General features: G+C 40.5%; 1 protein-coding gene across 4 annotated transcripts in view; it reads right to left on the bottom strand.

Moving 5' to 3' along the window:
• The window catches only part of TDRD15 (tudor domain containing 15), a 38,752-nt gene that overhangs the window by 19,721 nt on the left and 2,758 nt on the right, over positions 1-16,273 (bottom strand). Inside the window, exon 1 of one of the 4 annotated variants that reach the window (XM_072649991.1) lies at positions 13,426-15,125. The exons of 2 other annotated variants lie outside the window; for them this stretch is intronic. In XM_072649991.1, the coding sequence (XP_072506092.1) occupies positions 13,426-13,665 (240 nt within the window). In that variant the 5' untranslated portion in view covers positions 13,666-15,125. Of the gene's footprint in view, positions 1-13,425; positions 15,126-16,273 lie in introns of those variants that run through there. One more of the 4 variants, XM_072650092.1, reaches the window with a different exon arrangement.

Below are 16,273 nucleotides of genomic sequence, written 5' to 3'. Positions count from 1 at the left end.
TTTCCTTCACTCGGGTATGAGGCTGATTGACGCACTGACAAATTACAAGGAGGGGGGTGGTCCCCTTCATGAGATTTCACTAAGGAGTCAGTAACAGGCTCCAATACTTAAATACACTAAATAATCATTGTTAACACAGTACATAGCACATCATAAAATAATTCCAACTTCTCATCATGTGATGCTTCTTCAAGTCATCTTCAGCACAGCATCTCAGCATCTTCTTTCCTTCGTTTTCTTGTAGAAATCCAGATGTCCACTCTCCTACAAAACTGACCTTAATATAATACAATTTTAGATGACCATTCCTGAGCTTTATACACTTTTCACTCTTACAAGATCAAAATTGGAACTTTGGCCAATTGTCATGCTTCAGAAATTCACATTAACCAACTGAGACAAAATAATAACTACGTATGCTAACCTCACAAGCCCTTGACCTGATTGTCTCCACATTGTTACCAAGAATTAAGAGACTATAACTTGCTGTTGGTCTAAAATTCTAAGTCTAATAGCTTAATTTTTTGACTTAACCTCAGATGTTCCCCTACCAACAAACTATTTTTTTAATAGATCTTGTAATATGCTTATAAAACTTCTGATTATAGGAATTGCCATTAAGAGTAGGGACATTTATTTCAGGGGAATATCTCCCTAACTTCAGGTCAATCCCAGGCAGGAGTAGATTGTCAACTGGCATCTAGCCAGGCTAAAGTCTGCCAGGTGTCAGTGGGGAAACTGAGTCAGAAAAATCCTACCTCAGTCCAGGCTAAACAGCTGCTCTCCCACCCTTCCCATGAGATCACCTTTTGTAGTTCATACCAGCATCTCACAGGATCACTGACATCATGGATCAATGGTTCAGATGGTCTTTCTTGTTATCCACACCAGAAGAACAGTCAGTTAACAGTCCCATAAAATCTTAACATAGCAAGCTCCAATAATCAGTTTCAGATATGACTATAATTTCACATTGGCTCAGGAACATCTTTTGAAGCAAGTCATAAGTAGGGTGCATGCCTTTCTATACATGTTCTAATTCCTGATCAAATAACAATCAAAATCTAATATACCGTTAAAACCATGTTATTGCTCTGAATTTATATGTTTCCTAAGATTTTCTATACCTTTCTAACCCTGCTCAGTCTAAAAGAATGAGCTCCACATATGATAAGTTTAAACACTCACTTCAACTTACATTCATGGAATGAATTCAAATCAAAACAGAAACCTTAAACTTTCCATTAATGTCAAATATTACCAGGGGCTACCTGCCTCTAAGAACTACATAAATTCTTTTAACCCAAATTGAAGAAGTCTCTGATTTAATCTCAGTAATTCATTCAGTCAATTGTTTTAACATCAATTGCTTTTACATCATTTTGTAATAGGTAAAGACCTTATTCCAAATTGGGACCTTTGTCCCTCACTCCAAAGGAGTTTTAGTCTCATTTGTCTAAAAGGGAAAAACCTCACCGTGAAAGCTCCTTAGATTTCTCTACCTGATCTAGCTCTCTAGAGGCCCAGAAACTTTTCCTTATCATTATGCCCAAATCTCTGTTCTATTCCCATTTTTGATTCTATTAATCCAAATCTTCAGGTTACTAGCCACTCCCATCAAAACCATCCCTGGACCACCTGGGACCACCCTCTGACTCCTTCTTCTGTTCCTCTGTAGATAAGATAACAAACTTGGACCTTCTTTAGCTGAAAGAAGGTTGGGTTGAATTCATTTGAGCAGGACCCAATGTGTCACTATTTTTGGGTCACAAGCACCCCTAACCTCAGCAATTCCATACAATTACAGCTAACTTTAAATCCCAGTCTTGCTCTATGAAACAATGATACAACATTACACTTATACTTTGGTTTCCTTTCTTTTATCTAATTATTCTTATTATAATATTCAGAAATATTCAGAAAGAATTATATATATACAATAACATTCAGAAAGAATGTCCCATTCACACCAGAGTACCCATCTACCCAATTAACTGAAAATAGCAATATTCCACTACTTGTGCTGCTCTTACATCTTAAACTATCTGCTGTGGTTATAGAAACATGCCATGAAGATGAAAAGCAAGAACTCCACTTTATAACCAGACTCAGAAATACTCAAGTGGGAAAGCATTCCTTTTCAGGGGAATACAATGAGGAAACTGAGTCAGAAGGGTTCTACCCCAGGATGAGGACAGGATTGTCCCCAAGGCAAATTTCTGCCTGCAATAGTCACATTCCTCTCTGAGTAGTAGGACACAACAAGTAATGCTCCCAGAGGCTTTTCATTGGATGGCAGGTTTCCACTAATCAAGAATATTACACCAGGACTTACATCTTAGATCTTAAATTTGCCCTAAAAGCCAATCACTAGAGATCATTTCTATACATTTTCAAATTCTCACCAAAGCAAGTTCTTTGTACAACCTCCCACTGCTGGGTCTGTACTTTTTGACTAGCCTGAGGACTGCACCTTTCCAAACATACACACACAGTACACCAGCTTTAGGTTTTGGCATTAGTAAACAGCAAACTTACAATTTTTTGATGATAACCAAATTGTTTTAGCTGTAAACATGAACAATAACCTTCAGATTACATCAACTGCATTTTCATATCATATAAAAAATTATTGAGAGAAGGATTGACTGTCTTAGCAAGTGCAGACAATGACTGGCTGGCTGCTCTATCTTGACCCGTACCCCCTTCTCCCTCTATCCATGGCTATGGCTACGTGCTGAACACCTAGATACTTCTAAGGCTGTAATTTTTCCACTAGAAACAGGCACTTCCCTCAGGGGAAAAGCCCTGAGGATCCTGTGGGGATAGGAAGTCCCACTGTTGTGAGGGAGGGGCTGGGGAATGCTGCATGGATCAGATCAGGCTACAAGGTCAAGAATCAGTGTGGCAGGGGGAAAGATCCACTGAGCAAGAGTACAGGTCAAAGGGGAGATTCCCCAGAGAGTGCCATGGGAGCGGGGCCTGAGGCCTAAGCAGGTGTCACACCTCAGCAGGAGGGGCTGCAGAAGGTCACACCTCAGCAAGATCTGTGTCTGGGCTGGTGGAGGAGAGGGCCAAAGTCGATTGACCCCCATTGCTTTTTTGGAGGGGGAAGTTCTACCTCCAAACATCTCACAATCTCCCTGAGAACAAGGTTCTGAGAGCTCGATGGGTCATTATGTAGGAAACTTCTACCCATTTTCCTTCAAGACTCATAGTATAATTCTAACTGTAAGAGAGAATTTATTTTTAAAGTCCCAAAAAATGGGCCATGCTTTGGGGCCTTCTAAGTGATACTGAGACCAAGCAGTGCTACAAAAGAACATGATCTTTTTCTTTTTAAGTTCTTTAGAGAAACTAAATTTTTCCTAAGTTTGTAAAAGATGAACTTTTGGGAACTGAACAAATTAATTCACAAATACAAATTGGGTAGGCCTTTTAAAAATCATACAAAAGAGTTTACAAAGCAGTTCTTCATTAAAAAAAAAAAAAAACTTCCTCCTTTAAGAACAGTTTATAATCACAAGACCCTCATGAACCTAATTGGCAAAAATTACAAAAGATCTAAAAACCAAAGTCTTTTCACATTTGCCCATAAGCTTCCTTTTATAAACATACTTTTGTAAATGCTTGATTCATAGCAAAAACAATTTTAGTTAAAACTTCCTTCCTAACAGCAGAAAAAAACTTTTCAATATACTTAACACATTCTTAGATGGAACAGGCTTATAGATCACACACACACACACACACACACACACACACACACATATTTTCAGGATTCTCATTTTCTCAATAGGAATTCTACAACACAGAAAATCTTACACAGAATTCATAACAGCTTTTTTAAAACCAAGTCATCATTAATTTAACAATGCAATTCCTACTATTACACAATATTTAGATTTACTTACAAATTTAAAACTATTTAAGTTTACTTAAAACTTTTAAAAAGCCATTAACTCATTCAGGTGAATGCATTTCCACATCATCTTGCATAATAATTAATCTCTTTACCACCATATGGGCACACTAACACCTGATCAGATATTCATCTCCAATTTGATTGAGCTATTAACTATCAAATCAAATTGCATGATTTTTCTGTCTCCTTTAAATACTTCCTCACACCCTCACCACTTACTGCTACCATCTGAAACTGACACAAAGGTCCAGAACAACTATCTAGGGACAAGAGGGATTTAAATAACCTGCATTTGTTCCCAAAGCTTATCTGCCTTCCATATTTTCAATCAAATCTTTATTCATATTTCCAAATCTCTCAATCCCATTACTCAGACTATCCAGCTTTCCTTTACATTTTAATCATGACAAGATAGTTCATAAGCTATTACTTTTTATTTAAATTCAATTTAAATAAGCTTTCTTCTGTTCTGAAAAAGTTTAAAATTGTGTTGAAATGTGCTTAAGTTAACTGTCTTCAGCCTAAGTAAAAGAGCTCTTATTAATTCTGAACCAATGTTAACTAGGTAGGCTTGACTTACCCTCTAAGCAGGGAACTTAGCAACTTAATAGTTCATTGAACTGTAACAATTACCAATCACAATTGTCTGTCGGTTTGCCAATCAAGTTACAAATTTTCATTTTCTCAATATACCCAAATCTTCTGAACTGATGCAGGGGAGTGGTTGAAAGCACATGAGCCCAGTTTTTCTTTACAGCATTCTTTTTTTCCTTTTCTTTCTTTAATCAAACGACCTTTATTCTCCTTTATATTCCAAATAAAAATTAAATGCTTAACAATATTGTCCTACCCTAAACCTTAAAAACTAGAGGGAGTTAAATGTCTAACCATTTACATACCAAGAAAGCCACATTTCTTCCCCTCTGCTGCTGCAAAATAAAATAAAATAAAACCCTTTTTCCTTATCCCAAAATGATCACTTTTGAAAAACAGAAAAAACTTATTATTATTTCTTTTTGCCACTTTAAATTCATTGTCTGGTATCAGATACATTGACTTAATTTGAACAGAAAGTACCAACTTTAGCTTCAAGACCTAATTAAACCTAAATTCAAAACTCTCAGCCCTTCTTCTAAGTTGCCTGTTTGAGATTTTTTGCTAATCTTCCACTTACTTCCACCAGACTTTAATAAATTCTAGCCTATCTTGAACATTAAATTAAGAGTGACACATTTCACCTATTCACAATTCCACATACAACCAGAATGAATTCAATGACCTTTCTATTGTGTCCCATTACCCAATTTCTCCTTTGGGTGAAGCATGAAATGGTTAAATGCTGGTTAGCCTGCCTTTCTTTGGTCTGAGAGAAAAAGATCAATTCCCCCCTCCCTGTCTCTCAGCTCTGAGGGGTTGGAGAAGAGAAGTATCAGGAATTTCAGGCCAGTCCAGCTCAGCCTTTCTGCTCTGGCTGAATTTACCACCTTACAAAGCATCCGGTAAAACTGAGACACAGACTTTCATTCACACAGAAATATCAACACAGCATATGCAGACAAAACATTTCACAAAATAAGAGAGTACATATAGGTTTAAATTTTTGCCAAACTCAGTCGGAGGAGAAGTCATACTTTGGCCAGAATATATCTCCTCTGAGCGGAGTCCCTGTCCAAACTAAAGAACAATAATTCATCATTTTCTTCTTATCTTCTCCCTTATACTTTGGTAGTTCGTTCCCCATTACTAAGTTGGGACCCAAGATGACTATCAGTTGGCACATTAGGTAACCTGCCACCTCCTTCCTTAGAATCAATCTTTCCCATCTCTATGGACTCTAACTGCTTAAGTGGGAGACTAAACAGCCTTTAGAGACTAACTGCTTAGGGCTACACACCTACCCAAACCTTACAGATTCTAACTGCTTAGATGGGAGGTGAATCCAGGAGCTCACTGGTCTTGGCTAAGCAAACCTTACGAACTCTAACCCTTAAGGTCACTAAATCTCACAGGTCTTGTTTACCTGGGGGATGGGGTGGGGGGGCTGAGCACACAAACTCACGTGACTGGGTTGGTTTCACTTTGATCTGGTGACCTTGACTTGTTCATGACCTCTGGAGCTCCACTGTTTCATTTTTACTAGATCAAAGACTCTCTTTGGTACTTTCCCTTCTCAAGGAGGATTCTCTGGGCACCAGGCTTGGGAGTCACCAGGAAAACTGGGTGGCACCTGTCTCCGAGTATGTACTGGAGAAATTCCAAGGAAAAGGGAAGTTCCTGGCCAATGCATCAAAACTTTGTGGGACAGCCCCCTTAATAAAATTAGAGTCTTGGCCCAAGGAGTAAAAAGGAAAGATGTTTATTCAGTTTTCTCAAGAAAGGGCACTCCCTCCTGTGCTCAAGATGACAATGGCTGAGGATGACAAGGGTGTGCCCTGCACAGCAGTTTTTATAGACCCTGACCACAATACCCCTACTTTAATCCCCTTCCTCTTAGCCCATTGGCTGAGCCTTGATGGTACAATCTATCCACGGAAAATCTACCCTAGCAATAAGGAAAAAGTTTACAAGAGCCATTTTTGGCAAAGGGAGTAAGCAACTTCTGTCAAGGACAGTTTCATAACACAAAAAGAAATTCAAGAAAAACAGAATTTCTATCGTTTGGTTTCTCAGGGCTAGGTGAGACAAGCAGGGCTGACACAAGGGGCCTCTCAGGGGTCTTCACTAAACACACCTGTTCCACTCAATACCAAACTACCAAAGAACGATTTCAAAGAACTTCAAAAAATAAAACTCATCTGGAGGAATAAAAGGTCAAGAATATCAAGGGAATAATGGGGGGGGCGTAGAATGGAGGAAGGCAATTTAGCAGTACCAGATCTCCAAAGGTCATAATCATCCAAACAATATGGTAGTTAGTAAGAAACAGAGTGTTGGATCAGTAGAACAGATTAGGTACACAATACTCAGTTACCTAGTATTTGATAAACCCAAAGATCTAAGCTATTTAAGTGATAACATAATTTGGCAAAAACTGCTGGGAAAGGTGAAAATCTGTCTGACAGAAACTAGGCATAGACCAACAACATCTCACACAATATGCCAAGATAAATCAATACAGGCACATGATTTAGACATAAGGGGAGAAATGATAAAATTAGGGGAACACGGGAAAATGTTAGATCTATGGATAGAGGAAGAATTTAGGACCAAAAGAGAGGGAAAATCATGTGAGGTAAAATGGACAATTTTGATTAAATGAAATAAAAAGGGTTTGCACAAACAAAACCAATGCAGCCAACATTAGAGGAAAAACAGGAAGCTGGGGGACAATTTTTACAGCAAGTTCCTTTGATGGAGGTCTCATTTCTCAAATATATAGGGCATTGTGCCAAATTTATGAGTCATTTCCCAGCTGATAAAAGGTAAAGGATATGAACAGGTAGTTTTCAGAAGAAGAAACAGTCATGTAGGGAAAAAAATGTTCTAAATCACTACTTATTAGAGAAATGGAAGTTAAAGCAACTCTGTGGTGAAACCTCACTGGTATCAGATTGGCTGAAAATTGAAGGGAAGGTGGAAAAATAGGGACTCTACTGCATTACTGGTACAGTTGTGAACTGATTAATCCCTTCTGGAGAGCAATTTGGAACTAAGCCCAAAAGTCTATAAAACTTCATATACGCCCTTTGACCTAAAGTCTGTATCCCAAAGAGATCAAAGGAAAAAGGACCAATTTGTATAAAAATATTTGCAGCAGCTCTTTTTGTGGTGGCAAAGAATGGGAACCTAAAAGGATGCCTATCGATTAGAAAATGGCTGAAAGCATTGTGGTGGGTGATTATGATGAATTACTACTGTATTCTAAGAAATGATGACAAGGGATGGTGTCAGAAAAGTCTGCAGATACTTGCATAAACTGATGTAAAGTGAAAATGAGAAGAACCAGGAAAACAATGTATACTGTGATAGCAGCATTGTAACAGTGACCAACTGTGAAAGACTTAGTTACCCTGATCAATAAAGATCCAAGACAATTCCAAAGGACTTGTGATGAAAAATGCTTTCCACCTCCAGAAAAAGAAACTGATGGACTCTGCAGATCTTCCTTATTTTTCGGGGTGGGGAAGTTCCCCCACAATAAGGCTAATGTGGAAATGTTGTACATGACTTCACATGTTTAAAAAAAGTCGATGGTGTTATTTATGAAACAAATCTGTGGAACTGCTGCAGTGAATTAAAACAGGAGAAAGCTGAAGAGATATTTTTTTAAATTCACTCATGGTATTTGAGGTAAAGCATCAGTACAAGTATTTAAAGAGTTAAATGAGAAAATCCTTAAAATTGAGAGTGGTCATCCATTATATTATACAATTAACTGACAAGTCAAAATAAACTTTTCAAATGTATATTTGTAAAGATCAATTTAAATTCATGCAAACAACCCAACAAGCCCAACTCTCAGTCCTTTTGTTGTGTCTGTCCTTTGTTTTTGAAGAAGACCATGCCATCAGAGAAATGATGACATGACTTGCACTTGACTGTTTTTTTTGTTTTTCTTTTTGAGTGAGGGAGGGCTGTGCAGGTACCGGCCTCTCACTTTCCCCTCCTGGGCCATCTGAATCCAATGACCAGATATTCATCAGGATGACTGGAGATGGCCCAGGATGCACTGGGAGACCTTGGCCCCTTAGGTACTCAGTTAGAGGAAGGTAGTGCCCATTCAGTGAATGGGCCTCTTTAAGATGTCATCAGGGAACGGCCCCTTTGTAGTAGGTAGAGTAAAAGAGAAGGAAGGGCAGCAGCAGTATTTTCTTAGCATTCTATAGTTCACAAACTACTTCCTCTACATCCACACAACAGCCTTACCACATAAGTATTATTTCCCATTTTTCCAAATGAAGAAAACTCAAGGTGATAAGTTAAGTGACTTTTCTAGTAGTCACTAAAACTTGAAAAAGTCCTGTGCTCTTTCCTCCACACCCTTCTGTCCATACTGGAGAACTGAAAATCAAAACTCAAATGTACTAAAGAAAGGCTTATATAAGAAACACTACAATAAAATCCTTTTTGTAAAGCAAGAAATGTTTGAAATAACCTTTTCCTTAAATTTCCAATCAACCTAAAATATAAGTACATTTTTAGGCTTTTCAATGGGTAGAAACAGGCACCCTCATACTCCATGCTACTAGTAACTTCTATTTTATATGTTTTATAAACTCAGGGAACAGATTTTCTTAAAGTTGGAATCCCTTGTGAGGAGCTTGGTTGTGCCTTCTTTTACCATCATATGTTCAGTTTGGAGCTCTGAACCTTGATTAAGAGGTGAAAAACCAAGGAAGGATGTTAAAAAGATATCAAAAACAGTTAAAGGGGAGAATGCCAAAAGAATCAAGGAAAAGAGTGTTTTTATAATGGACACTAAGGGGAAGAAAATCATTAGCAACAAGTTTCTTCCACCCTTCCCCTTCCTACCTCCCTCCAGCCCCCCACAAAACCTACATGGAAATCTTCATAGTCGTATGTCCATTCATCTCTCTCAGCAACTATGCTAGGGAAGTGGTAAGAATGCTCAATGCTTCCCTCTGGGGTAAAATGGGTTGTTTTCAATAAGTTACTGCAGCAGCTGTCACTGGGGAGAACAGTGGATAGGAATAGGAAGACTTGTGTTGTTCAGATCTCACCTCAGACTAAATTTAATAGCTATGTGACCCTAGGTAAGTCATCTGACCTCTCAGTCTCCATTTGCTCATTTGTAAAATGACAATATAATACCTCACAGAGTTATGGTGAGGATCAAATGAGATAACACATGACAAAGGGCTCCACAAACTTTCAGGCACTACATAAACTCTGGCTACTTTTATGTCCATCATCTATTTTTTTCCTTATCACATCACTTCACTACATATTTTCAGATGATTCTTTTCCTTCTTCACAGTAGAACTTGCATGCCAGGAAAATGGGATGATAAAAGTACTCTGGGGTAAGAGTCTAAGGAGCCCAAAACCAATTTTCTCTTGGGCAGCTGTCTCCAAATGCCTTGCTAACCTTGACTGCAAATGGAAGAGAGCCTCAGAGCTCGAGAACATCTTTGTTAAATTGCCCTTGGCTGCCAATATAATAAAAATGACAACCCAAACTAGTTTACAGAATCAAGGCCATACCAATAATACCACCAAAAAGTGACTTTGTAGGACAAGGAAATAACAATTCACCTAGAGGAACAAGAAGTGATGAAGTTTAAGGACAACAGTGCAGTGCCAGATCTCAAGCTAGCCTCCAAAATAGTGACTATTTGGTAGTGACTGAAAAACTGGTAAGCTGAACAGTGGTACACAGTTGGTACAGTGTTTGATAAACCAAAGACTCCAGTTTCTAGCATAAAAGCTTACTAATGGACAAAGACTTCTGGGAGTTTGGCAGAAAACAGGTTCAGACTGGCAATGGCACCGTATGCCACGACAAGCTCCAAATGGATGCAAGACCTAGATAACAATGTAACGTCATAAACAAAGGAGCAGAGGAGACCTTACAACGACAACTAGGAAGGAGCTCTTCAGTAAACAAGAGAGAGAGATCATCTATCACTGGAGAGATAGTTTTTATTACATAACACTGAAAAGTGTATACATAAACAAAATGAATACTGTTAGAGGGGAAGCAGTTAACTGCGAAAAAAAATCTTTGCAGCAATTTCTGCTGAAAAATATCAGATATTCGTGATATACTGGCAACTGATACAAATAGCATATATGAGAACAGAAGTCATTCCTCGGTAGACAAAAAGGTCAAAGAACATGAACAGAAATCAGAACTAGGATCTAAAGGGATGCCATCAACTGGAAAATGTCTGAAATATTATAGCACATGAATGTAACAGAATATTATTATGATGTAAAAAATGATATAGGAGATCAATCAAGAAAACCTGTTTGAACTATGTGGAGTTAAGTGAGCAAAATCAAGAGAACAATCCATATCATGACTCCAAAATTGAAAAGGAAAACAACTTTGATCTCTAATTATTGCAGTGACCAACCACGACCCAAGAGGGCCAAGGATGAAATGTACTGCCCACTACCTGAGAGAAAGGTGATGGCACTGAAGTACAAATTAGCTGTATAAGAAATCTAAACGAGCAGTTTGTAACTACACCCAAAAAAGCTGATACACTGTGCGTGCCCATCAGCCAGTGATGCCAATGTTAGGTCTGCCCTTCAAAGAAAGGAGTGAGACCCATATGTAGAAAAACACTTATAGCAGCTCTCTATGTAACGTCCAAGAACTGTAAACAGAATTTTGCCGACTGGGGAATGGCTGAGTACATTATTATGGAAGTAGAACATAATCAAATACTGCTGCACTGTAAGACATGACGAAGAGGGTAATCTCAGAGAAACCCAGGAAGACGTGTATGAACGAATGAGCAAAGTAAGCAGAACCAGAACAATGTCTATGACATTACTGTAATGCCTTTGAAAGACTTGAGAATTTTCATCAAAGGAATGAACAGCCATGACTCCAGAGGGCTCATGATTGAACATGTTAGCGACCTCCAGACAGTGAGATTTGAACTGAGAACGCACACCGAGACACCTTTGGACATGACCAACGGATGAAACTGTTTTGCTTCACTATGCATTTATAACAGATTGTGTTTTTCTTTCTTTATCAAAGTGAGTGGGAGGGAGGCAGGTAAAGACAAGTGGATTTTTATTGGGAAAAACTAATTTAAAAAATCAACAAAAAACAGACATTCAAAAGGAAGCTTAAGCGGGTTTTTTTTTAAGTAACATGTGGAAATATATAATATATATGTACATATATTTTTACTGTCCTGCTATGTGTTTAAATTCAGAATAAATTTTTAAAAAAAAGAAATTCAAGCTATCAACAGTGACATAAAAAAAATGCTCTGATCACTAAATGCAAAATGAAAGCTTCCACTTCACATTCATGAGGTTGGCAAAGATAAATAAAAAAGGCAAAGGAAATTGTGGGAGTGGTTGTGGGAGGTCAAGCACAATTAATGCACATTTGATAGGGATGTGAATTAGTCCAACGGTTCTGGAAAGCAATTTGGAATTATACTCCAAAAGGTCACTAACCTGTAATGATTCTTTTGATTCACTGATACCTAGATATATACCCCCTTCGGAAATCAGAGAGGAAAGGGACCCTTGTGTACAAAATATCTTTAGCAGCATTTCTTACTGGAGCAAATAAATGGAAATCAAGTAGAGGCCCATCCACTGGGACAGACTGGATAAATGATGGCTAATACAAATAATGAAGTGTTACCGAGAAGTAAGAAATGACAAAGAGGGTGTCGTCCAAGAAACCTAGGAAGGCTCATATGAACCGATTTGGGGTAAAGTCAAAATAACCGGAACAATTTAAACCATGACTACGCCAGCACTGAAAGACTTAGAAAGGTTAATGCTCAAATCAACTATGAATCCAGAAAGTTGGTTATGAATCCCATTTCCTATCTCTTCACAGAACAATGATGGACCTGAGATAAAGAACAAGATACGTATGTTTAGACAGCGTGTGGATGTGTTCTGCTGGACTAAGAGAAGGCTGGGGGAGGGGGGGGAGTGGGAGGAGAGCGATGAAGTTGGCTGGCAGTAACAGTAACATCGAGAAAGGAGCGTCAATGACACATTTACAAACGCACAGAAGGGCAAGGCTGGAAGCACCGCGTCCAATTTAACACGTGCCTTTAAGTCAATTTCACCCGATATTCACCATCCCAGACAATCGTTCCTGTTGGTTCCTGTCACCTCCGCTCTAATTAACTGCGGTTAGCGATACTTGGGATACAGTATCTCAGACGGAGAGGACGAACCCCTCCAAGGCTGTCCCAGCCCCGCGGGCCACGCAAGCTGCCATCTACTCTTGGCAGCAGAGTGCCAGCTCGAGACTCTCGTTCCCCTAACCAGTAAACCACAGCAAACCGCTCTGAGCCACAAACACAAACGGAACCCCAGTTTTAACAGACCCCCCCCCCCACATTAAACCTACTCAGGCAGCCCAAGAGGCTCCAGGCACCCAGTCATGACCGAAGGGGGGAAGGGGCTAACCTCGAACCCCACAGCCAGGGGCATGTGGCATTGGGGGTGCCCCTAGACCCGGCCGAGGCTTCAGGGGAGAGGGCAGCCCCAGGCCTGCCCTGAACCTGAGGGGGGCAGTGACAGCCCCTCCCCACTTGGGCTTCCGCAGGGGAGGGGCCTGCTCCAGCTTTGCCCCACCCCCACAAGGCTCAAACAGACGGCGCAAAATGATGGCTCTGGGGGGAGGGGGAAACAAAGGTAAAAGATCAGGGGCAAGGGGAGTGGAGGGGCTGGCCTCCATTTTAAAAATGCTCAGGGCTGCTGGTCATCAGAACATAGGGGGCCCAAAGGGGAACGGTCCCAACCCAGCTGGGGAAACGGAAGCACGGGGCCGACCTGCAGCACTCTGTGGGAACTGGGGTCCCCACCGGCCGCGCCCCTCACCTCCAACGGGGCTGAGCTCACCCGACGCCAAAACCTTTGTTGTCGTCGAAGGAGTCCAAGATGGCAGCCCAGCGGAGTGGAGCGCAGAGGGGGTGGGGTAGACCTGCAGCGCATGCGCATCAGGCTGCTGTGGGAATGGGCGGGGCCTAGGCTCAGCCAGGCGGAGGAGGGGCAGAGGAAGAGGAACCTCCTGAAGTCCTGATGCTGGGTATTCTGATGAGGGCTTTGGCCCAGAGGCATAGGATAGCGGGGAATGGGGAGGAAATTGAGGTCTAGGAGCAGAGCCCGAGAGCCAACCCAGGTGTCCACACAGGTCACCCCAAACCAGCCCCTCTCTCTTGCCTCCCTGCCTTTGCCCTGGCCGTCCCCCCTGCCTGGAATGCAGGCATTCCACCTCTTCCTCCTCAAACCATTGTGCCAGAACACTGAGCCTCCTTTGTTTGGGTCAGGCTGCTAACAGGGAACTGACTTATTTTTTAATTTTTTTTTTTTAACTTTTTTAAAGTTTTGAGTTCCAAATTCTATCCCGTCTGCTCTCCTCTCCCCAAAACACTATCAGTCAGATATAGGGTTGTACATGTGCAATTATGTAAAACATTTCCATATTGCTCTTTGTGTTCAAGACTTGAAAAGGAAAAAGGAAAGCCCAGCATGCTTCAGAAATCCGTATTCAATCCATGTCAACGTTTTCTCTGGAGAAGGTGTGTTTCATCATCGGTCCTTTGGGATTGTCTTGGGCCCTTGTGTCGCTGAGAACAGCCAAGTCATTCATGCTTCATCCCACAATGTTACTGGGTACAACAACACTGCCCTGGTTCGGTTTACTTCGCTTATCAGTTCATGTCTTTCCAGGTTTTTCTGAATTCCCCCTGCTTGTCGTTTCTTACAGCACAATCATATACCACACCTTGCTCAGCCATTCCCCAATGGATGGACATCCCTTCAATTTCCAATTCTTAACCAACACAAAGAGCTGCTACAAATATTTTTTGCACAAATTGGTCCTTCTTACTTGATGCTCTCTGTGGGACACAGACCTAGCAGTGATGTTACTGTATCAAAGGGTGTGCACATTTATGCAGCCCTTTGGGCATAGTTCCAAATTGCTCTCCAGAATGGTTGGATCAGTTTACAACTCCACCAATAATGCATTCATGTCCCAGTTGTAACTTACCTTTTATGGAGAGGGCAAGGGTGGGAAGACAAAAGGAGCTTTGTAAAGAAGTATGCACAGTCAATTATAAATTGGATATTAAGCAATTACTATGTGCCAACCACCATGCTAAGCCATCCAGATACAAACCAAAAGCATCCCTTCCCTTGAGGATACAACATATACACAAAGTAGAGAGAAAAGACTCTAATAAAGCTTAGAATCAGAGTTCTAGAACTGGAAGAAAACATGGGGCCCATTAAATCCAAGCCTCCTTATTTTACAGAGGAGGGAACTGAGGCCCAGAGAGGACAAGTGACTTGCTAAAGGCCATACAAGTAGTAGGGAGGTGGGTGGCACAGTGCTGGACTGGGAGCCAGAAGACCCAAGTTCCAATCTCACCTCAGGCACTTCCTTCCTGTGTGCTTTGAGCAGTCATCAAACTCCTTTCTCCGTCCCCCCCATCTTTAAAAAGATTTTCCCCATCTAAAAAACAGGGGTGATGAGGATGATAGCACCTGCCTTCCAGGATTATTTCAAGGATCAAATGAGGTAAGATGTGTGCAGCTCTTTGGAAAGCTTTGTGTAATGTTTTACTGTGCTAGCCAATCCTAGTTGTTATAAACTGACTGAAAATAAATAGCAGAGAAGCTTACTCCAGTCTCTCTCTTTTTTTGTCTAGCTCTGTCACCGAGTCAGGAAGACTCACCTTCCTGAGTTCAAATCTGGCCTCAGACCCACACTAGCTGGGTGACCCTGGGCAAGGTCAATTTGGAGTTTTCTTGGCAGAAATACTGGAGGAGTTTACAACTTCCTTCCCCATCTCATTTTTAACAGGTGAGCAAACAGGTGAACCAAGTTATCCAGACATCTATAAACATTGAAAGATAAAGGAAAATTAATCAGCACCTGATAAGGCAGAGGACTCTGGGAATTTTCAAGAAAGTGTGGGACCACAGCATGCTATTTCTGAATGGGTTAAGAAATAAGAATTATGGAAGCAGAATTTGTGGACCTCAGAATAGAAATAATTGGCAGAAAAGAAAACCTTGTATCTATGGTGGTAAATGTCTCCAAAGAAACCAAGAGAGAACAACTTGATTATGGATAGAAATTCACAGAACTAAAGGACAACCTGAGAGAACAGGGAAAAAAACAATTCTCTTAAAAAAAAAATGCAGGAGCTCCAGAAAAGCAAAATTTGTCCTTCATAAAGACAGGACAAGAGAGATGAATCAAGGATAAAGGACTCACTCCCAGAGGAACATGACAAGTTGGAAAACCTGGACACCATAACGTCAAAAATAAAATGGTTGATCCAGTCCATGTTTATACACATTGTTTGCATGTTGAGAGGAAGGGTTGTTTGGATTTGGTTTGTTTTTACCTTTCTTTGTATCTCTAGCACTTAATACAGTTCCTGGCACATAGTAGGTGGTGGTGGTGGTGGTTGGACTTCTGTTTTCAAAGAAAACATCCTGGGGTGATGTCACCACTTGCTCATGATATGGATTTAAGTGGACAAACAAAGCCACGAGCCTCATTCTCTCTTCCAGAGTCATCAAAGTCCAGTGGCAAGACAAAAGCCTGACTGACTGTTAATGGCCCGAGATGGATCTTGGTGTCTCAGATGTCTGTCCAATCTCTAAGTGCTCCAGAGGGCTTGCTTCAGCTTTCACTGCCTTTGAAACAAAT

The sequence above is a fragment of the Notamacropus eugenii genome, chromosome 1 (genome assembly GCF_028372415.1).
Source record: "Notamacropus eugenii isolate mMacEug1 chromosome 1, mMacEug1.pri_v2, whole genome shotgun sequence".
In the NCBI taxonomy this organism is placed as follows: Eukaryota; Metazoa; Chordata; class Mammalia; order Diprotodontia; family Macropodidae; genus Notamacropus; species Notamacropus eugenii.
This window is presented reverse-complemented; position numbering and strand designations above follow the sequence as displayed.